The sequence below is a fragment of the Cryptomeria japonica genome, chromosome 3 (genome assembly GCF_030272615.1).
Source record: "Cryptomeria japonica chromosome 3, Sugi_1.0, whole genome shotgun sequence".
In the NCBI taxonomy this organism is placed as follows: Eukaryota; Viridiplantae; Streptophyta; class Pinopsida; order Cupressales; family Cupressaceae; genus Cryptomeria; species Cryptomeria japonica.
Window position 1 is genome coordinate 372,257,378 of NC_081407.1, and position 24,815 is coordinate 372,282,192.

General features: G+C 36.9%; 1 protein-coding gene across 1 annotated transcript; it reads right to left on the minus strand.

Moving 5' to 3' along the window:
- Window positions 1-4,899: 4,899 nt before the first annotated feature.
- On the minus strand, window positions 4,900-24,449 carry LOC131066339 (uncharacterized). The gene is made up of 2 exons (XM_058001082.2): window positions 23,636-24,449; window positions 4,900-5,807 (listed from the first exon to the last, which is right to left on the minus strand). Exons 1-2 carry the CDS (start codon window positions 24,028-24,030, stop codon window positions 5,258-5,260), a joined length of 945 nt encoding a protein of 314 aa, XP_057857065.2. The 5' UTR covers window positions 24,031-24,449; the 3' UTR covers window positions 4,900-5,257.
- Between the last annotated feature and the right edge of the window lie 366 nt (window positions 24,450-24,815).

Sequence of the window (24,815 nt, forward strand, 5' to 3'; positions counted from 1 at the left end):
AGGGGTATCTCTCATCAAATATTCATACAACCTAATGAAATCTTATACAACTGAATTCTAATTTCTAGATTGAAATTTGAATGGTGGCCTATAATTTTGTAATCTATGCATATAATCAATTTACTATTGGAACTTGTTGTGACTTACCCTCTTTTTGTTTTGCATTTAGTTTAAGGTTTTGGTCTCCGGTCTCTAAGTCTTAGAAATGAGTCATTTTTTATGAAATTTGGAGTCATCAAAGTCAAAAAGTGAAAGAATGATCGAAATAATGTTTTAATGCTATGTATGGTCTCAGATAGGTCGAAGGAGTAAAATCGCAATTTCTTGGGGTCAATTTTGGCAACTTGCTTTTTTTAGGAAATTTGCTTCCTTTTTAAAAAAAAAATTTAGAAAGTTTTGTTTTTGGCATTTTGGGGCCAATCTAAGAACTTGCTTTTTTGGCCTGCTTTTCCTAAAAATAGAAAGTTGTTTTTTTGCTTTTTGAGGTCTTGAATTGTTTCAGGTTCAGGAAAAGTGTCAAGTCAGAAGAATTCATCTAGAATGAACCAAGTATGAAATAACTTTCAAATCCAGAGGATAATTTTTAAAAAGATGATTGAAGATCACAAGAAATTGACTAAGTCTAAAACCTTGATCCAAAAAAAAAATTCCTTGTTTCCACAAAAGAATTCCAAGTTTCCATGGAAAACTTACTTGAGCACAAGCAAAGTCCGCCCAAGGCGAGTGGAAAACTTCCCAATTCTATCATGAAGTCCACCCAAGAAGGGGTAATAAAGGTGATTAAGTATAGGTGCTTGGAAGAGGAAAGGTTGAAATTTTTGGTTAAGTATAAAAAATTCCTAATCCAACCTCAAGTCCGCCCTACCTCATGGTGAATCTTCCTTGCACACTTGCAAAGTCCACCCATGCCATGGTCAAAAGTTCCTTGGCTAGCATCAAAGTCCGCCTAGGCAAAAATGTTCAAAAAAAAAAAAAAAATTCAAAAATTTCAAAATATATATATATAAAAATTCAAAATTATATATATATATATAAACTGAGTACAAGGAGAAATTTGCCCAACTCATGAAAGGAAAGAGTTTGAACTTGGCTTAAAAAAAAGGAAATAAAGCAAAAAAAGGTTTCTAGAAGGAAGCAAAGAGGGAAAATTGCAATAAGTTTTAAAACACAAAAACAATAAACACAAGGAAGATTCGATTCGGAAGCCAAAACTTGACTACATACATTGCCATTAAAATTCATTAAAACAAAAAAACAATGCAAGACAGGGTTCGAGTTTCCTATAAGACATCAGTCTTGGCAATTCACTATTCACAATTTTCCTTCTATCCTCAACAAGTTCAAACTTTTCTTGGCATCTTTCCAAAGTTCTAGGCAAATTAGAAATGTAATTTCAGGTTCACAGCGAGTTCTAAGAGAGAATTCAAGGCATTCAAAGACTAATCAGAGCCTTTTTCTAAGATTTTTCTTCAATTCTTGCAGGTCTGAAGCACTTTCATGACAAAATTCTCAAATTTTGGGCCTCAAATTCCTTCCCTTATTCTGAAATTTTGATAATCAGACTTGTGCTTAGGTTTTCCACATCAAATTTTTAAATTTCATCAAAAGAACGGGGTTAATTTTTATGTTTTCTTAATCTTATAGGTAGAAATTCTCAAAATCAAACTTTGATCTGTTAAGGAATCTAGATCAAAGATAGAGAAGACTATAGTCTGATAATACGTAGTAAGGATAGACTTTTGATGAGATCACTGCAATAATATATTACCACCAATGTATATATATATACATTTGTTTATTAACCTTCTATGACAACACCGACTGCTTGTTGGATCGTGAAATTGCCACAGTTATTGGTTTCGCTCCCTAGGAAGTGTCGATGTCGTTGCATAAATAGAGGAGTGAAGGGTCATGTCCACGTAGGGGCATGACTTCTACGTGGCTTATGCCACGTAGAGTCATGACCCTACGAGAATATGACTCTTCGTACATCGTTCACCGTTTAGTTAACTTTATTTACGATGCTCGACTTATTTACTAACTACTTCGACTGTCATCGTATAACGATGACAATCACTATCTATGTCTTTCGACTTTGACAGTCATCGGGATAATTTTGCTGTAGGAAATTTGTAACATGTCAATTTATGTGTGTGTGTGTGTGTGTGTGTGTGTGTGTGTGTGTGTGTGTGTTGCTTGCTTCAATCCGAATGAGGCTATATCCTTAACACTCCCTCTTAGCAAAAGAGGATTGAATTTCATAATTAAGTTTTAAGGAACAACATTCTAGATATACATATTTATTTGACATGATCATTCACTCAGTAACACTTACTAGTGAAATACTTCATATCTCAGAGAGATATGGATTATCTAATATCCAGCACTTTGGGACAACAATTACTTGAAGTCTTATTAGATTACAACCTTGATTCTAGTGACAACTATAACATTGTCATTATCACAGGTGAAAATTTTTTAGTATCATGATATCTGGCACATTCCGGGACAACATATTAATGTAGTCAATCATGATATGATTGTTATCATAATTTCTGACATATTTTGAAGCAGCCATTTAATGATAACAATTCAATAACTCATCATAGCAAATTTAGTATCAAGATTTCCGGCACATTCTGGGACAACAACTTAATGTAGTCAATCTTGATAACAGATCAAGCTATTGTGAAAATCGTCACCTTACAATAGCGATCTTACACTTTCATCACATGAAATATCGTCACCTTTCATGACATAGCACATACATGCAATATTACATCCAAGATATTCATGAATATATCAAATTACATATGATTAAGATTAATATCATTATAGTTTATTCATACCAAGTTTACCTCTAAAGTACTCCACTTTCAACTTTGTAAGAGGTTTGGTGAATATGTCGGCACTTTGCTCTTTAGTGCTGATGCAGGTCAATTTGATAACAGCTCTATCTACCATATCGCTTATGTAATGGTATGAGATTTCTATATGCTTGGATCAATTATGAAAAACTAGATTTACAGAAAGTTTGATGCAGCTTTGATTATCATAGTGAATCATAGTGGGGTTTAGGGGTTTCCCAAATAGTCCAACTAGCAATTTCCTTAACCATACTACTTCACGTGCTCCCATGGAGACAACCATATATTCGGCTTCAGTGGAACTCTGAGCAACTGCTGACTGTTTTCTGCTAAACCAGGATATCATAGCTGATCCAAGACTAAAACAACACCCTGTTGTACTTTTACGATCAATGGAACTGCCTGCCCAGTCAAAATCAGAATACCCTTGGAGTTGTATCTCAACATTTTTATACTTCAGGCCAAGTCCAATAGTGCCACACAAGTATCTCAGAATATGCTTAGCAACCATTAGGTGAATCTTCTTAGGTTCGCACATGAAATGACTTAACACATTGGTAGCCTAACAAATATCAAGGCGAGTGTTTACTAGGTACATAAGAGATCCAATAATTTGTCTATAGTATGTAGGATGTGTAGGTTCTGAGTCTACTGCTTCACTTTTGAGCTTATGAAGATTTTTTTCCATTGGAATGGATAGAGGTTTACAATATCCTGTGTTTGTCTAAATTTCAACTTCCCATCTTCCAAATTAAATATTTTATGTAGTTAAAACAATTGAATAGGTCTATTTAGGGAAAGTGTGAGGCACAAAAAGAGGGAATTTTTATATATCTTTTTATTTTTATTTTCATTTTAAAGATATTGCAATTTAGGAGACTAAATTTTATATATTAAATAATACATAAAGTTTTTAAGTTGATGAACAATCAATTCAATGCTACTTGTTCATCAAGATTCTAATTGTACACACATTATTTACTTAACAGCCAGCCAAATTGACCTCATGCACTGCACAATTATATGGAAAAAAAAATAAAATTAATAATTGACCTTCCACAACTCTTCAACATTCCCATTGCACACCGAAGTGCAGACGCTAGTTATATAAATGTGTAAATGACATTCAAATTTCTGTAAAGACGTTTTGTGAACACACCCAGGTCATTATTACAATCTACCTCTTGCTGCCATTTTAGGTACTCGTCTCAGTATAATATGGACAGTAAAGGCGCTCATGTTTAACATTAAAGCTAATTATGAGCTTTGCAATACCAGTCATAGCAGGCAGGCAAGAATTTTTGAGGTCAATCACCAAGATTTTTGGGTTTTTCACTAATTCTTTAATAAGTATAAGACTGCCCGTTGATATTCAATTATGCTTAGAGTAATGTCACAGAATCTGAAAACACAGGAGCAGAAATTTCATGCAATACATGCACTACACAGACACCAAAACACTGCAGTTATGGAACAAAGCAAGATGCTAAAGCAAAGCATTTATACATAATTGCATCCGTGCATTCATAGTGTTTGAAAATTTATCATGAATACCCTCAGAAAATGGAAAATAAGTAAAAGAAAAGAATTCAAATCCAATAACTAAATATATAAAAGCTTGTAACTGCAATTTGAAAGCCTTTACAGTCAATGAAAGAACGGACAATGCAATCAGATAGTGGAGATGCTGGTAGTATAGTTTTCAACTTCATTCATGGTAAATACTAAATAGGGCTGACATTGATGGGAAATGATATTCACTACAGTGAAGATAGGCAAGACATAAAATATGGATGTCCTTATATGAGATTGCCATCCTTTCCTATTTTAAATTCTAGTAGATATATATGTGTGTTTAGTCAGAAAACGAAGTCTTGTCATACAGAATTACCATCTGTTGCAATTCATGAGATCCCAGATTTCTGAAATTAGAATTGACACTAAAGCAAATGATATGCAGAAGTGCATACTGTCAAGATCTTGCAAATTAGCACGCACTTATAAGAGAATTCAAAACTATGTAACACTTCAGTGGATTGTTTAAAATACATCCATACACCTTGTATATATTCAGAAAACAAATTAATCTATTACATTGCTCCTGCCAAAGACCGTGGGGTATGAATACTTCTCCGAGAGTAAGTCATACAAGTCACGCTGCTGATATGACAGTGGCATGCAGTTTCCATAATTATCTATCGATGCTGAACAATATTGCATTAAAAGGTAACAGGTACTGATACAGTTTTGCCCCCAAATGTTACAACATTCAATTGTGCATCTTCTTTTGCAACTGAGTTGCATAACTCTACAGCAGCATATAATGCAGGTTCAATGAATCAGCTGCCAGAAAAAGTGTCAACTGGGACTGATGAAAGCTTTGATTTTGTCTACAGCTCAATCAATAATGAGTTCAAATTACACTTTTGCAAGTAATCATGGAGGCTGGTAAACCCTGTTGTGACATTGTTCAGATCCATGGTACCTTTCATTGCAAGATAATAATGCACCCAAGTGAATTGTATCAAATATGGTAACAACATCCAAAACAAAGTCCCAATTGTTTCAAAGTAGGTCGGTTTGGGTGTTGAGGAGCCACCAAGAACCCTGATCAAGTTCTCAACCACGGGGACACTGAACTTTGGAGGTGAGTTTAGCAATACATTGTCCACCTTGTGTTCATAGATTTTTCCTTTGCTATCCAGTTTGTATTCTGATGTGCCATCAAAGTGACCTTTTGCTTCCCATGGAACCCTAGGTATCCCACATATTGTCCAGCGTATCATGATTATATTCTCTGTAGGCTGCCATATTCTTAATACATCTACCCATAGTGCCTTGAAAAATATCTTACCATGAAACCGCAGTGCCCAAAAGATAAGTTTGTAGTTTTCAATGCCATTAAATGTATTTAATGGATCCTTGAAGACAATGTCCTCCCTGGAAACAAATAGCCGAACAATGAGCACAAAGTTAGTGATCAAAATATAGCTAGAAATGGATTGACATGCTAATACTTCACCAGTATTAAAAACCAAATGACGGATCCTAACTCTGTACAGAGTAGACACAGCTAACAGTAAAACAGAGCTAAAGCATGCTGGCTCTATTTTCACGATTGTAATTTGTAACTGCTATACGTTTTCTTCTGGACACCGTACAAGCAACGTATATTGCATTGTTTAATATTTTCAACCATTTTTATCATAAAGAATAAATAGTTCAAATATAGATTCAAATATTTCAATGTGCACAGTTCCCGAAAGTTTTTTTACCTGTGATGACAATGTCCAAACATTACACATGATGAGGTTGAAAAAACTATCAATCTCAAAATTCTTAGAGGAGCAAGGTTACCAGAATCGCCATTTGTGGATGCTGTTTCCACTGCCATGGAGCGAGTCAATAATAAGGGATTCAAATTCAACAACATTCCTAGGAAAAAAATGGAACATTTCCTAAATTCTAGGAGAAAATTCCATTATGCCTTGCAGCCATTTGAAATGCATTTCATCATTATTGAAATCAATCATCCCAGCTTGTAGGCTGATCTGTAATATTGTATGGACTACTCCAATTGGCAAGCATAACCACATATACTAATGCAAATTGAATAAAACTAAATTGTCAGTCAATGCAATGGGCTGAAACATCATATTATGTGGTTGGAGAAATCATCAACAGGCATCACAAGGGCTATTCTCCTTTACTATGCAACATATAATAGCAAACCATGCAATGGAAAGACAACAAAAAACTCACACAAATGTCAACACAAGCATTTGCCTTGGACAAAATACCTTTTCACAGTAAAATCAAGCATCAAGATAACTATCTTGATTACAATTCGCTCAGATTTTTAGAACATATAATTAAAGAGTAAATAAGCTCTCATGATGCAGATTCTGACATTACACGATCTAATGGCTCTTGGCTCTCTGCTTGGAATATAGCTCCTTGACCCCTTACCACTGCCTTCCACGCTGCCATAGAATGCCACTCTAACCCACGAGTGTAACTATCTTTATTACAAATAGTGCAGATAGGACCTCCTCTAGCAGGTCCTAATAGTATAACTATGCCACCCCGAGGAGATGGAGATAGGGAGAGTAACTATTTATGTGACATTTTTTAAACTCTGTTTATTTATGGAATTTGGACTATTTATTAGTTTATGTGATGGATGTTGATTTAAAATACATATGTGATGGATTACATGTTTATGATGATACATGTGACATTTTTTGAACTTTGTGTTTATTTCAAGGAGGATGAAGGAACAAAGAAGACAAGCCAGATGCTATCAGTGAATCCTAAAGGCAGAAAAGCAGATACGAGATCTAGAGGACCAACCAGCCATTGACAGATACAACAACCTAGTTCTCTCATATAGAGTAAAATACGATTTGCTTACCATAGAGTGGATGATGAGAGATCATGATGGAGAGTCTCTACATTCCTTGTAGCTGTTGAAGAATAGCTGCTCCACTCCTTGCCACTGCCATCCTTGTTGCCACAGAATACCACTCCAACCCAGGAGTGTTACTATCTTTATTACAAAAAGTGCAGATTTTTCAACAAATCGAAAAGGAATATCTGGGTCTCATGATGCATAGCCTTACACTATACACTCTTGTGGCTATTGGTTGAGAACGTAAGTATAACTGGCTTGCTCCTTCTACTGTCATCCTTGCTGCCATAGAATACTACTCCAATGCAAGAGTGCCTCTTCTCCAATCTACATTGCTCCAGGAAAGGAGAATCCTTGAGGAACAACCTCTGCAATTTCTTTTTGATCCATGCTCTAGATCCTTAGATAACCAACTAAGAAACTAATGGGTCGATCTAAAAATTTGAAAGGTTCATTTAAATTTCAAGCCCCCCTTTGATAAATTGTGGACAGACAACAACAACAAACTATCATGATGCGTCAACTTATAGATGCAAAAAGGTTTATTGAATTTCAAGTCCCCTTCAACAGCCCATGGGAAGACAAAAACAACCCATCTAGGTGAGGTGTGAACCCAGGTGCCATATCTCTGGAAGCTCAAAAGTCATAAAAGATAGCTTCGACAGGAGACAAAAGCACCTCTGGAAGCTCAAAAGTCATAAAAGATAGCTTCGACAGGAGACAAAAGTGTCACCCACATGTCCAGTGGGACTCACACCTCAGTTTGCTGCTTGCTGCACCTCAGAATTGTCAATTAGTGACAGATCCAACCCAGATTGAACCCTCCAATTTTCTGCCATATTATGTTTGCACTATTTTGGCCCATCCATCAGTATTGACCTGGTGAAATTTGAGTGTTTTAATGAAGAGGGGTTGCACAGGTCAATTGTCTGGAAAATATTTTTGGACCCATAAGATAAGCCGAATTTATACATAAAACTTGGCAAGCACCTTCAAATGTGAGTTTATCTTATTAACACCAAGTTTTCCTTTTATCTATATTGTTTTGAGGTGTGCAACACTACCACATTCCGGATTCAAGCATGTGACCTCCATCATGGAGTACGCATGCCTTCACCATCATGTCATAAGGCAACAATGTTATTCTAGTGGTGATTGAGATGCTTACAAAACGCTCATTTTTGCAGCCAGAAATTTCCCCCCTCAAATGAATGCAGCAACATTTTTATGGAGAACTTTATAGGCTTGATGATATGTCCAATGTTGCAATTAGTGATCATGATCCTATTTTTACCAAACGATTTTTGGAAGTATCTATTTAAGCTCAATGGTGCTACCTTTTACATAAGCTCACCCTATCATCCCCAACTGAATGGAATAAAAAATGTGTTAACAAGCATCTTGGAGTTTCTTGCAATGCTTTAGTGGTACAATACAACATTCCATACATCTACCAAGACAAATCCCTTTAGAAAGTCTCTATGGATACCATCCTATAATGTCATTTTTTCATTGCAGGTTTCTACTAAAGTCAAAGAAAAATAGACTCCTATAAAAGAGACTCTAAACATCCTCAAGATTCTCAAGGAAAACACACAAACAGCATAGAAATCGAAGAATAAAAGAACAGGTCAACTAGCACTAGAGTGATTGCCATGTCTCAGCAGGCAATGAATTTTCCTCCAGCTCCAACCTTCTAAACAATCATTACCTCAAGCAATGAGAAAAGCAATATTTCCCCCATTTTTTATGGTCCCTAAAAATTCTTCACAAAAGTAGTAACATGGATTTCAAGTTCCAACCTTCTAAAAAATCAAAACTCAAGGCTTCAAGCATTAGGAAAAAACAATATTTCCTTTCAAATTTTATGGTCCCTACAAAATTCTTTGTAAAAGTGATAACGCTGATTTCAAGTTGGAATTGTCAGCCTCTTCATGTACCCACTACTTTTTCCATTTTTCTTTCCTTGACAACGTTATTTACTACTAGACCCCAATTCAGATGGAACTTCTTAAACTGGGTGAGGAAGAGAATTTAAACCTTAATCCAAAGTTATTAGATAGATGTGCTCGATAGCTCTAGAACATGAGAATTAGAGTTCGTCCTCAAGTGGAATGTGCTGCTGGAAGATCCCACCTAGGAAGATATAAAGATCAAAGAAATCCAAACTCTCAAGAAATAAGGGAAAATATTTCTCAAAGGACATGTTACAACCCCAACCTTACTCATGCTGATATTTTCATTATGTGGAATTCAATTATCAAGAAGCCAACACGTGTCATGTGTAACCCACGCTTAGTTACAGTTAGCTATAGCACACAATTAATTGGGTTTCAATCAAGTCAACAGCGGAAACTATGGGTTACTCTACCCTGGGTTTTCTAAATAGAAGACTATAAATAGGGATTCCTATTTCTAATGTCCACTTTCCAGTAATTCATCATGTGTAGACCCATAAGCCCATTCCTTTATTTTCACGGGGGCTGGCGAAATAAATCTATTAAGGGGGTCATGATGTGGTAAATTTGGCAATAAGTAATAAAATAATACTTAATTCTTAGCATCTCTGGATATGAGTTTGGTTTTCCATAATAAGGAAATTATGGCATTTTCCATTCAATTATGTCAGTTTCGGATGGAGAATATTGGGAGTTACGATTGACTTTTACGTGGAGGTTATGCTGACAAAGTGAAGTGCATAGCTTGTGGCTGAATATTGATTTGAATAGCATTGGCTCTTCTGGGAATGCAGTCAACTTATGGAGGCACAGAGATTTGGAGCCTCCTTCACGCTATAAATTGAGGTGTTTAGCCATTAGAATCTTTTTCATTTTTTCTGGAATACTTCAGGTATAGTGTTCAATTGTTGATTTGAGATCAAAATCCCTCAAATCTGGAAACTAGAGGACAGAACCCCTTTGGTTCCTGTGACAGTCTCACAGTTTTATCCAGGGACTGCATACCTGCTGAAGGTATTCACCTCCTTTTTCTTGGTGAATTGTTTTGTAGACTGAAGCAGTGGTATATAACAAATGCAGGGTCAGATTTGGAGAATTGTTGCAGGTTATTTTTCTGTTGCAAGTTATTATCTACTAATGTAATCCACTTTGTCTTTTTTCTTTGTCACTAATAGCTACGGCACTTTCATTGTGATGAGATATTTATAGCATTCTGTAGATTAAGGTTTCCCACTATAACAATCCAATATAAAAATTGTAGTGGATGTCACAACATTGTCATTTGATAATCATTTTTGTATCTTGATATTTAACTGCTGTATAAGGAGGTTTCCCTTTTGAAGTGACATTAGATTTATTCTTCTCTCACCATCACCAAATGCATGTAACTGCAGATATAGATATCAACCAATTGTACAGGGAGGTTGGCTTGCAGTACAAAGCCGTTCATTTGTCCTCCATATTACTATTACAAGATCTAAAGTACTTGCTTATCTTGCTATTGTTATATCTTGGTAATAATTACAAGATATTGGCAATGAGCACAACAAAAAGAAGAGAAAACAAAGAGTAATTAGCTGCAAGGAAAAAGCCAATTGAAAAATACTGATTTTTCTCTGCTTTGTGATGGTGTGATCCACCGATGCTCTGCGATTCTCTCCGACTGGTTCTTTTCACACTACAGGCGAAAAGGCCCAGCGATCTGGGACACGGTTGCTCAAGCTGCAAAATGTGCATTCAGGGATGGGCAAAATTGATTCTGTCCACATAGATTTTTGGTGCCCAAATCCTCTAATACTATAAAACCCTTGTCAGTGCCCAATCTAGAATTTCAAAGAGGCCCTGAGGACTGGGAGTAGTCCGCCAAATGTGGGTTTTGGGGATTGTTCAAATGCAAGACCTAAATCAAACATTGCCTTCAAGCTGAGCTCACATTTCCCTGTTCGTCATTCTTCAACAACTCCCGAAGTTTGCTTGGGCAGTTTGGCCATGGATTGCGAGGAATTTCTGGAGGATCACACCTTGATTTACCAATTTACCAAGATGTGGCCGAAGTTATGTGATATACATGCATGGGTCACAGAGAAATGGAGTGAATATGGAAGAGGAGATCAATATTTATCCCTGTGCCAAGGGGTTCTTCATCCTAGAGTTTGATTCTCGAAAGATAAGGAGTTGGTGATGGAAAGTGGCCCTTAAAATTTCCAAGGAGATTTCTTGTGTATGAAACCCTGGTTCCCTAAGTTTGACCCACACACAAATTTGTTCACCACTGCGTTTATATGGGTGAGGCTATCGTATCTTCCCATAAAGTTTTGGGAACTTGATTGTTTGAGGGCGATTGGGAATGGCCTGGGAAGGTATCATTGTCTCTCCAAAGAGACAATCAACTACCAAAATTCTACATATGCTAGAATCTGCGTTGAAATGAATTTAGCTAATGGCCTTCCCGTCGAAATATTACTGAAGGTGGGAAGTAGATGTTGGAACCAACCTATTGATTATGAAAAGATAGCTTTCAGATGAAGGAAATGCTTTTCGATATAACACTCTTCTTCCCAATGTCAGAAGCAGTAGGATTTGGGGTCTCAAGCTACAAGCAAACCAACATGGTCGATTGGAGTTAAAGATCAACACTATGTTATTCCTCCCAATACCCTCAAGGATACTCTCAAACTTCTCTGAAAGACATCATGGGGTCCTCGCATCGTTGTGCACAACCTTTGCCTTCATCGGACTCACTTTCAAGGCAGCCCACTGTGCAGGATTGCCCAATTGAGCAGGGGACTCTTGTCCTAAAGAGTTTAGTGCAAGCGGGTTCTCCTAAGAAGATGATGTTCTCTGAGGTGACGGGGGAAGTGGTAAATGAAGAAGGTGAGTGTGGCAATCCAGATGGGCAATGGTGGACAGAAGTGAAGAGTAGGAAAAACAACATACAACATTGAAAGACTTTGAGATCCTCCAAAAAGGGGAATAATTTGTCAACAACACAACCAATTGGGCTGGCTTGAAGATTAAGGTCTTTGTTAGTGCAGCATAATTTGCACTCCATTATGTGGGGTGAGTTGTCTACTATCTTCAATAGTAGAGTAGTTTGTGTTTCTGATAGTGGCATCAAAAACTAGTAAGTTGTAGTTTGGCATCTGAATTGTTGGCAGATGCAATATCTGCACTATGGTCACGGCTGGCCATTTATGTAAATTTTTATAGTTATTAATAAAAAAATCCGCAACTTTGGTTGCACATTACCAATCAAAAAATAAAATTAGCTGAAAGCATACGTATGCTGCAAACACTACTGTATTAGCCTATTAGACCTTAATAACATACCATGATATACAAAGGAGCTTCTACACAAAAGGAAGATTTTAAGAGTATATGGGAAAAGGAAACTCCTAGAGGAAGCAAGCTGCTAAGAGAATAAATAGGTACATAGAGATATGTCGAACATTAAGAATATACAATAACCCACTTTAATATATAAACCATTTAATAAAGTACAGTAACCCCATGCGACTATGTAAACCATCTAATAAAGTACACTAATTCCATGTGAATAGCTATATTGAATAAGATGTACTAGTCCAAGGGGTATCTCTCATCAAATATTCATACAACCTGATGAAATCTTATACAACTGAATTCTAATTTCTAGATTGAAATTTGAATGGTGGCCTATAATTTTGTCATCTACGCATATAATCAATTTACTATTGCAACTTGTTGTGACGTACCCTCTTTTTGTTTTGCTTTTAGTTTAAGGTTTTGGTCTCTGGTCTCTAAGTCTTAGAAATGAGTCAATTTTTATGAAATTTGGAGGAGTCATCAAAGTCAAAAAGTGAAAGAATGATCGAAAGAATGTTTTAATGCTACGGATGGTCTCAGATAGGTCGAAGGAGTAAAATCGCAATTTCTTGGGGTCAATTTTGACAACTTTCTTTTTTTAAAATTTGTTTTTTTTTTTCTAAATTTAGAAAGTTTTGTTTTTGGCATTTTGGGGCCAATCTGAGAACTTGCTTTTTTGGCCTGCTTTTTCTAAAAATAGAAAGTTGTTTTTTTTGCTTTTTGAGGTCTTGGATTGTTTCAGGTTCAGGAAAAGTGTCAAGTCAGAAGAATTCATCTAGAATGAACCAAGTATGAAATAACTTTCAAATCCAGAGGATAATTTTTAAAAAGATGATTGAAGATCACAAGAAATTGACTAAGTCTAAAACCTTGATCCAAAAAAAAAATTCCTTGTTTCCACAAAAGAATTCCAAGTTTCCATGGAAAACTTCCTTGAGCACAAGCAAAGTCCGCCCAAGGCAAGTGGAAAACTTCCCAATCCTATCATGAAGTCCACCCAATAAGGGGTAATAAAGGTGATTAAGTATAGGTGCTTGGAAGAGGAAAGGTTGAAAATTTTGGTTAAGTATAAAAAATTCCTAATCCAACCTCAAGTCCGCCCTACCTCATGGTGAATCTTCTTTGCACACTTGCAAAGTCCGCCCATGCCATGGTCAAAAGTTCCTTGGCTAACATCAAAGTCCGCCTAGGCAAAAATGTTCAAAAAAAAAAAAATTCAAAAAAATTTCAATAAATTCAAAATATATATATAAAAAAATTCAAAAATTTCAAAATATATATATATATATATATATATAAACTGAGTTCAAGGAGAAATTTGCCCAACTCATGAAAAGAAAGAGTTTGAACTTGGCTAAAAAAAAAGGAAATAAAGCAAAAAAGGTTTCTAGAAGGAAGCAAAGAGGGAAAATTGTAATAAGTTTTAAAACACAAAAACAATAAACACAAGGAAGGTTCGATTCGGAAGCCAAAACTTGATTACATACATTGCCATTAAAATTCATTAAAACAAAAAAAACAAAGCAAGACAGGGTTCGAGTTTCCTATAAGACATCAGTCTTGGCAATTTACTATTCACAATTTTCCTTCTATCCTCAAGAAGTTCGAACTTTTTTTGGCATCTTTCCAAAGTTCTAGGCAAATTAGAAATGTAATTTCAGGTTCACAGCAAGTTCTAAGGGAGAATTCAAGGCATTCAAAGACTAATCAGAAGCTTTTTCTAAGATTTTTCTTCAATTCTTGCAGGTCTAAAGCACTTTCATGACAAAATTCTCAAATTTTGGGCCTCAAAATTCCTTCCCTTATTCTGAAATTCTGATAATCAGACTTGTGCTTAGGTTTTCCAGATCAAATTTTCGAATTTGATCAGAAGAATAGGGTTGCTTTTTATGTTTTCTTAATCTTACAAGTAGAAATTCTCAAAATCAAACTTTGATCCATAATTTCCAGAATTTTCTAAGTCTGATTTTAGCTCCAAGAATCTTTTTCCACGTCTGATAAAGACTTAATTTCATGATTTCAGCAGTTTTCCCAGCCTGATTTTTATTTCTAGAATCTTTTCAAGGTCTGATTTTCATTCCTAAAGTTCAAAATCAGACGCAACTTCATAATTTTTCATGATTTTCTGAGTTTGATTTCAAGTTTCTAGAATACTCCTAGGTCTGATTGGCAATTCTAAGTTCAAAATTAGGCATAAATTTCACAAATTCTCAGTCAATTTAGCTCTGATTTTTGTTTCTCAGACCATACTTAGATTGATTTTAGCTCTGATTTCAAAAGTTTGATCAGAAAATCAGAGTTATTTTTCGAAAATTCGTCAAGTAGACATCAATTTTATTTCTCTAACTTAGAAACTTTTCATATTTCCAAGAGATTGATGTCACAGCTCAAGAAGAGATTTCCAGAAAGATGAAGATGAAACAAAGGAACTAGTTGGAAAGATGATGGAAGGACAACACTCATGCTTCAAGGTGGAATCCAAGGATAAAAGGAACAAAGAAGAAGGACTTACATTCCATCAAGACATTCAAGAAGATTAAGGCATACAAGGATGAAGGGGGCTCTACATCGACCTTGGATTTCTTTTGGAAATCCAAAATCAAAACATTCCATACCAAGGAATGATAAGTTCAAGACACAATGAGAATGAAGAAAATGTTCTAATCATCTTGAATTTCTTTCAGATCAAAAGATATTGCCTAAGGTATCAACACTTCTTCATGATAAGGAATCAAATTTGTAAGGCAAGCTAAGATGGCATCCCAGTCATCAATCAACCAATCCAAGGGTTCCAAGCCAAACGTGTCTAGGTGCAATGAACCAGACTCAACAAGTGGCTCCTATTTTCTCATTGGTTATCCAGAGTGTTGTAATTTTCCCATTGGTCGGAAGGAGTTTTTTTGCAAGTAACCCTAATTAGGGTTGTATCTATTAATCTTGGCCATTGATCTCAAATCAATCTGAGTCATTTCTTTGTGATGGGGTGCCTATATAAACCCCCCTCCTCTCATTTGTAAAGAGATTTTTTGAGAAATTGTTGTAATAATGCTTCTTAAGTACTAAGACATAATTCATTGTTCAATTGTTGGTGAATTTTGTCTACTTTTGCAAGTTAGCATGGTTTCTTGGCTCTCCTTAGAATAGATTTCATTTTCAAGTTGTTAGATTGAATGGAGGATCTGCTAGAGATTGCTCAATGTGGAATGGATGTGTCCATACTTTTTATAATTGGATGATTTTCAATTATTTTGCAAAGTTAGCCTAGGCTAGTTAATGCAAACTTAACTTCTATTGCTATGTTCATTGTTCAATATGTTGGTGAATATAAGTGATATGAAAATCTTGTGAATTCCTTAGAAGCTTGCACTGTTTTTGTGTAGTTGTTGAATTTGGTGAAGCAAGGGTTGGTTTTTGGATTCCACTTTTGCAATCTCCGTCTACCGAATTCATAGGATTAGATTAAGATTAGAAGTAGCTTCCTAAACCCTCATCCTTTTTCCTTTTTTTTCCAAATCTTAATAGAATTAGCATTGAAAAAAGCTTATTGCAAAATCATTCCAAAAAAAAACAAGTGTAATGTCCTAAAATTACACCCCTTGCAATTTTTTATTGTATTTGGGTCTTCGCCTTAGTGTTTGCGCCCCTCGACCTGACCGAAGACCTGAATATGCTCATAAAAGTCAAAACCAGCATTTTGCTTGACCTTGCATCTCAAAGCCACCTTGATCCTAACCCAAAATAGGGCAAGACCAAGGCATGGCACCCTGTGATCCCCTATTTGGGACCTATTTTGCAGTGTTCCACGGTCGTTGGGGACGGGTTTCGGGGTCAAGGGGATAAAGGGCCTAAGTTTGGGGACGGCGGGGGGATGACGACAGGCGGGTGGCAGGGTGGTGGTGCTGATATAATTATACATATACTTATAGTACTTGAAAAACTAGTTGTGAAAAAGAAGTATAACAGTATAAGAATTACATTTCAAATGAACTATAGGAAATTAGTAAAATTACAAAATAGCAAAATTTGAGTCTGACGTGTTCGAACAAGAGACTCCTGCAAGTCTCCTTGCCCCTCAAGAGACGTCTGGGAGTCTCCCAAGGAGTCTTGGAGACGTGAGATGGGAGATTCTTGCAAGTCTCCTCGCCCCTCAAGAGACGCCTAGGAGTCTCCCAAGGAGACTTGAAGACGCCGAGACGTCTCCCAAGGAAACTTGGAGACGTGGAGACGTTTCCCCATCTCCGGCGAAGATCCGGTGGCTACGGCTGTGGCAAGACGACAGGAGACGTCGTGTCCCCATCCCCCCGTCCCGGAAACATCCCCGTCTCCGAGACGCGGCCCAAAAGGGGGGGAAACGCGTCCCCGTGGAACATTGCTATTTTGGGGTCCCTCCCTTTTGGTCATCTCAAATTAGAGCGGGAAAATCCCCCCCTATGTCAGCCCAAGTCGGAAAATCCATCAATTAAACCCACTGGCAAGTATATAAGAGGGATTTCCCCTCTCATTTGATGAATATAACATATCTATGAAGCATTCAAGCATTCAAGAACAATTGAGCATTTTCAGTCTTCCTTCAAGCTTTGGAACAACAATAGAGACAAGATTTCAAGCATTGAAGAGGAGATCAACATTCTACTTCATAAAACCCTAATTCCATGTGGAGGCAAACAAAACTTCACAAGGAGCTATAAGCATTCAAATTTCATTCAATTCAACATCCCCTCAAAGAGGAGGATTTCTACTTTCAGTCATTTCATTTACATTATTTCAACCACTTGGTTAATTCCAAAATCGGGGTTTGATCTAAAGACAAACCCCTATTCCCAACACATTTCCCTTTCTTTATGTGTGCAGGAAACAGGTGCACAGCTGTACTTTGGATTTAATCTTTATTCGCAGAGACGAAAAAACCCTTTTTGACACGCGGAAAGTTTGGAGGACCGATAGGAGGGCGCCCCTGTCTGGACACACGGTCCCTGCAACTTTTGTTGGATTTCGCAAAGCAGCTCCGAATCATCTGAAACTTCTCAGAGCCAGGTGCACGGCTGAATCTTGAACCTGTAGCTCACTATTTTTGCATACTTTGTCTTCATTTTCAGCACTTTGTCTTAATTCAATCAATCAACTTACAAAAGAGGGTTAATTCCATTCCAATCTACTTAGTATTCAATCCTTGCATCCTTTGGGATTGGATCTAGTAGATTCGTCCCCCTCTTTTGAATGTAAAGTTTTCCCCAAGTGAAAATTGAACCTTAATTAAGTTCCCACCTTCCTCTCAAGTGGTGAATTTGGCTAAGGTTCCCAATTTTCCACTTTACAAGAAGTCAAGAATTACCAAAATCCTTTGATTGATTCACTCCTCGAATAATTACGTAAGTCCCCCTTGAGATTACCAGGATCTTCACAACGAACCAATTGAGACCATCCACATTGAATCTGAAACCTTGGAGTCGTCTTCGTGATCACACGAGTCATCTGTTCAACACTAAGAGGATTTTGATCAAGAGAGAGTAGGATATCTTAGGGTATTTTATTCCGAGTTGTGTGTGCATAAAAAACACACCAACACAACTCAAACTCTATAAACTAAGATGAAAAAAGTGGAATCTGAATATCTGAAATATTGATTCTCAACTATGAATATGACAAAAATATAATCTTCTATGATTCAATTCTAAGATTTGAAGAAACGGGTCCAAAACATTGGGAAAGCAAGGGAAAGCAACACCAACGGGCCTTTAATTAAAATATTCAACAATAATCCTCCCCATCACTTCGTAATATGCCTACTCTTGCTGCTTCGCATGCAGCTCGTGACCCTTCTTCTATGGCAATTTCTTCTGGCAAGGGCATTTTATCTCATCACACAGGCAAATATGGTGCTTCTCCCCACTCAATTCCGAGTGCAGAGGTCTCTACTCACAAAGGGCATTCAAGTTTTGGGTCACCACGACACGGTTCGTTGTGCCCTAACCCGGATTGAAAGCTTCATGCTTTATTTTGCTGCGATTTCTTCTGGCAAGGGCATTTTATCTCATCACATAGGCAAATCTAGTGCTTCTCCCCGCTCGGTCCTGGGTGCAAAGGTCTGCTCACGATAGGAATTTGGGTTTTGGGTTGCCACGGTAGGGTCCATTGTGCCCTAACCCAGATTAAAAGATTCATGCTCCTCTGTTCTCCTCCATTCACTCTAGGGCTTTGTGAGCTGTCCTGGGGGCTCTAATCATTGCTTTTGCACAAAGGCTGACTCAAATGGAATAGCAAAGGTAAAGCCAATGTAGGGTTCCTCCTTTAGAGATGTTGTTGGTAATGCCTAGAAACGGGAGTAGACCTTTGAATGGGGATGCTCAACCAGCAAAGCATGGAGTGGCCACAGAGATGAGGTCCTTCAAAATTTGCCCTAAAACCCTCATCAAAAGGGCTCATCAAAAGGGCTTCTTCCTCACCCGTTTTAGTTATTTTTTAGGAGCTTAAGAGATGTTTTTGAAGGTGAACAACATTTCATTTCCAATGGACTGACAAGCTAGTTCAACCAACTCTGGCCAAGATTATCAAATCTACACAATTGGATTACAACTGCATGGCAATCTATGCTCAGAGGTAATGTAGTAGTTTATCCTTGTGCACAAGGGTTTTTCATTGTGGTGTTTGATTGTAAATAGGACAAGGATGCCATTCTTCGAGAAAGATGGTGTTGGGAGCAAAATTTGCTCCTTCTCAAACCCTAGAACCCAGTTTTAACCCTACCACTGAATCTTTTTCAGTGAAACCTATATGGGCCCATCTTCCAAATCTTCCATTACAGTTCTAGTTTGAGAAGTGCTTTGAAGCGATTGGTGACTCTTTAGGAGACTTTCTGGTAGTTGATACAGACACTTCCAACTTCACACATACTAATTTTGCCTGTATCCTTGTGGACATGGATATCACACGGGGATCTCCCAACGGACATTACTTTCAAGATTGCGGATTGCAGTTGGACCCAACCTTTGAATTACAAGGGCTTGCCCTTCCAATGTAGAAAATGCTTCGAAATTGGTCATATGGCCAATAATTGCTCCAGTAATATTAAAAAATCTGAACACCAATCTTGGTCGATAGATTTCTTCCTCGTCATTATATGATTGAAGCTCTTTCAAAGGTTATGGGGAAAGAACTTGAGTCTCCCAAAGTAGCAAGGGTTTCCCCCTCACTAGAGGATGATGAGATGGTGGGGCAGCATACAGCACCCAGGCCTGCCAAACCTGAGCATGATATAAATTTGCAGCTGGGGGGCAAAATGAATACAGTCACAGTGGATGTTCCTTCTCAAATTTCTGTGGGTGCAGCATCTTCAGATCTTAGAAACAGTCCTACAGGAGGCGAGGCCTCTTCACTCTTAGATTTGTCTGCCATATCTTCGGGCCTACAAATGGATGGTGGTCTTTGTCATAGGGGAAACACTCTGAATGGGCAGGCAAAGACAGGTATTTTGGGGGGAAGAATTCCTTAGCAGAACTTGATCCAAATACACTGGTTTCTCCTCCACCAGAGATGGATTGGACAGAGGTTAAGTGGAAGAAATCCTCTTCTAGCAAACTCTAGATGTTGCTCAGATCGGACACGAAAGGGGGAAATTGTAGTCAAAATAGAAATTTCTCATAGAAGAAGGGGCTTTTGAGAACATAACAATCTAAAATTGCTGTTTTTCGCAAGTTTTGTGGGGTATGTTGACAGCCCATATTTGTGCTGTCTTTATGCTGCACCCCTTGTGGCAAGGGCATGCATTGATGTACTTACTTTTTATTAATCTAAACCATTTCTTACGTATCAAACAAAAAGGGAAAGCAACACCATCATCCTTAAAAACCAATGTTTCTTCATGTTTCCAGGGTGAGGATTTTGAGGACAAGGGAACAGATTTTTGGGACAGTGGGGGGATGGAAAGAAATTTCTACATATGTTTAAACTTTTCAATGTTATAATTTAACTTCTAACCTATGTTAAAAATTCTAATAAGTTGAAAACTTGAAATTCAAATTGCAATAACATCTATGACATTGAACATTCAACATTCAACATTGACCATTGAAAATTGAAAAGTGAATGAAACATGGAAATATGAATGTGAAATTGTTCTTATGAATATCTGATTGTCATGTTTACATTGTATCAATGGTCATGATAATAAATGTTAGAAAATGCCCATTTTTATTTTTTAACCAAAACAAAAATCTTCTTTAAACAGCACAGTTGATATGGAGGATATGTCTCAAGTTTCAACACCCATCAACATCTAGACATCCCCAAGTATCCCTCTAAAACAGGAGGAGAAAATATAAGGATGCTGAAAAAAAGCCTGAAATATCCACAAGATGCGGAAAAAATTCAAAAAAGGGGAGATGTGGGGGATCCGTCCCCTATATATTCCTCCAACACCCGAAATGTTCAGATCAGTCCCAAAGGGCCTTCATGTCCCTGTGGTACAGAAAGAAAACCCAGACAGGTTTTTATTTTATGACATGATCAAAATAACCAGTCTTAGTAAAATAGGTTTTAAAAAAGATATTTTTCCTAAGAAAATGTAGTGCCAACTTAGGCCCAAAGAGCAGTAAGGACACTGCACTTACAAAAAGCTTAGACTCCACATTCTCTTTGCATGACACTTCAAAGTCCAAACCATACCTCTCTCTAAGTCTTTTGATCCATTTTATTCACATTCCCCTTCATAAATTGTTTCCTTTTGCATTTGAGATAGCCAGAAGATTCCTATGTGGTCTCAGTGACCTATTGATTTGGTCGGGTTCAGTTTGGTTGATGAATATAGAAAATTATGCAAGAAACATCAGATCATTTATCATGTAATTTATGCTCTGGCTCACTCATTCATCTATTGGCTCAGCGCATTGGCTCGGAGCATTCATACAAGTTCAGTTCAAGTCAGGTCAGCTCTTGCTCTCAGTCAGGTCTGATATTATCTCAATTGGACAGCCTTAAAATAGATTTCCTATCAATGATCTTCCACTTTGATTTTCCACCTAAGCGAAGTGAAACTCTAGACTTTGTATGGTCAATTCAATAGATGACTTTTGGACAACCATATCTAGTTGCTATCTTTCTGATGCGTGAGCTAGCTTGCCAGTGTAGGCTCGACTCACATCCTTCATTCACATTCCTGGATTGGTTTATGGATGTTGGCAGTGGCACAAGTGGCTGCCACTACATCCAAGCCATTGATATTGTGGTCAGAAATACCTCAAACCCACATTCATCATTTAAAAACTATTTAACCACCACAATGGCAACTTAACGATTGAAGTGTGTGAGAATGACTGCCCTTATTTGAAAGCTTTTAACCACCCACTAAGTTATTGGCATGTAACACGCCACTGAGTCTGTCATTATAATTTAGAACAATGAAGTCACCCAAGCCATGCTAAAGTTGGTTAAAACTTTATTATATGCCCAAACTGTGCATAGACAATTAGCATATTCAAAAAGCAATAGTTAATTGTTAAATTATACAAGAATACTTAATAAAGATTCATTATGCACATGGGGAAATTCCATGATATTCCTCAGTCATCAAGCACCAACAAAATTCAACCAGTGACTACATACTCTTTGCAAGATCGCGGAAGATCTAATTGGTAATAGACATTTTTGGCTGTATATGCTAAGTCTGATCACATGAAAATGAGATAACCTTGCTAACATATAAATACCAAAAAGTCTAAAAAAGTAGATATTGTTAATAGACTTTATCCCTTAGAGAGTGTAAACAGTAAAGTTTATAGACCTCAAGATAAACTTATAATTAAGTTAGCAAACTTTACCTTTTCCCATGTGATTCATTGCAAATAAATAATGTTACTATTCACATCCTATCACAATAACAATTTCCATGGCTTCAAGTGAAGCAATGAACCAATCTTTTGCAATCATCTTAATTTTTCCTATTCATATAGATTCATATTTTAATCGTTCCTAAATTTCAACTACTGTCCCTTCTTCCATAATTCCCATTTCACTCTCTTTGCCTAGCCCCCAACATTCCAGCTTATCTTTAGATTAAAAAGTGAAGGGTCCCCTGAGAACTTAGTTATTTCATGATAATCATTAAGAACTTGAGTAGGTGCTGTTGGATCCTTTATCATCAAGTTGTAACAACAAACCCTTCCCCATAGATTTATAGAAAAAAAAAGACCAAATATTTCCTGCAGAAAAATCAGGATTGTTGTCAGGATGTATAGCTTTTTAACATTCACTGTTAGTTTATGTTTGAATGTTGTCAAAATGGACCATGGCCAGATTATGTTAGAGACAGACAATATAATTCTGGCAACTTCTGCAAATAAACACTTTATCTACAATCTTCTGCCATATCAACTACAATATTATAATCCACGAACAAACTTTGATTCTTGTCCATCATGAACTGCAAAAACCAAAAGTAGCCTACTATCATCACTAGTCTGCCTGCAGGTACGATTAATAATGCTATCAAAGTACCAAGACCATGCTTACGTCGACAATTAACCCTGTAAGACCAGCACGTAAAATCCAAAACAGTTTTTCCAAATATCTTGTTCTGCATAACATCCCATCAGATTCATGTCTTCGGACCCTCTAAGAAACAAAATAATATTTGTCTTTGATATAATCAAATTTTAACAAACATATCCAACATTGTAACATATACATTTTCTACCATGTTTTTGTTTTAGTAAGTTCCAAAAGGAATATAATTAAGCTGTCACAGGGAAATATGTCAGCTTAATTTAGGCCATTTGAGCAAGAACCTGTGAACTATTGGTGTCAAATTTTCCTGACACTCCGAGGAACTTTAACAGGATTACCTCGTGGTGCACATGAATTGTTAACAATCCTATCAATCTAAATAATTAATATTAAATATTGAAAACATGAAGCTGGGCATGTCTCATTCGTACAAAATTTTGATAAATATGACTAAATTATTATCCCCTCTAATAACTTGACTCTCCAATTCATAAGTTGGATTTGTATAAACTTAAGCTAAAATAAAAGCAAGTAAACTTTAGGGCTTGCAGTCATACCTGTAGATATCAAATGTGAGCTCTCTGTAGAACATAGAGGGTAGTTCTTCCCTGAGAGCTCTGATGGCATATCCTGTATTGATATAGAATTCTTCATTTTGCTTGGGAGGAGGTTTTGACTGCAGGGATGTAGAGAACCTTCTTACAATCCATTCATTAGCAGGAAGTTCTTCCTCGGTGTCAACTAAGTAGAAACATGAATCATTTGTTCTCCCTCTTCTATCTGTTTTGGTTTCATACACAGCCCTTACAATTCCCCTGCTCTTACTCTTTAGCGTTTTTAACTGACAAGTGAATAACTTGACATGATGAAAACGAGGCCTTGAAAGCAAGTGGGTATGTGTTATTCTACAAGGTGGAGCAGTAGCCTCTATTGTTGGGTACCAAGAAGCCATTCTGCTTAATTTACATGCTGCTCAAGCAACAACCCTATACAGAAAATTGAGAAATTTTAGTTAAAAATGTAACACCTCACTATGTTATATATAGGGGTGGAGCCAGGAAATTGAGGAACAAAAGGACCGACATACTTTACTAGACCAGATGAAATACTGCCAGAAAGAATTAGCCCTTTGAATGTAAGAATGTGTATTGCATTTCGTGGCGTCTTCCTACCCACAATGACATTTGGCAACTTAGAAATATCGAGATTGCCCCGAAAATCTCAAGTAAACCAATAAGTTAGTGACTTGATCTTTATGAAACATGCATACAAGACAAAGCCCGTCTTACCCTCCGTTTTGTGTATATCCTATTCCTGATTCGTCAGGCGAAGATGCCCATCCACATATTCGGTCATATATTCTGGCTCGTATTTTCCAATCACGGAAAGATCATCTCCATCTTCATATATGAAATTATGAAGGAAAACATATCTTAGAAGTGATAGACGAATAGAAAATGCCATTGACTCTTATTGGGTGAAAATTATGAAGGAAAACATCTTAGAAGTGAGAGACGAATAGAAAAATGTCATTGACTCTTATTGGTTGTCTATCCAGCCATGATATGATCTAAATTTTGAGTAAACTCAAATAAAATTTGATACGAATACTGATATTTTATTGGCATTTGAGAGAGCGGAAGATGCCCGATGCCTGGTTTCCTTGCTAGATCACCCTTGTTAGCATCGTTTGATATTTTTTATATATTGTCTGTTTGGCTATACATGCCGGTGGAT

Excerpts from the sequence above, each read along its gene's own strand:
- LOC131066339 (XM_058001082.2), bottom strand. The coding sequence starts at position 24,030 with ATGGCTTCTTGGTACCCAACAATAGAGGCTACTGCTCCACCTTGTAGA. Across the intron at positions 5,808-23,635 it reads CTCACATTTGATATCTACAG|GGAGGACATTGTCTTCAAGG; the intron begins GTATGACTGCAA and ends ATTTGTTTCCAG.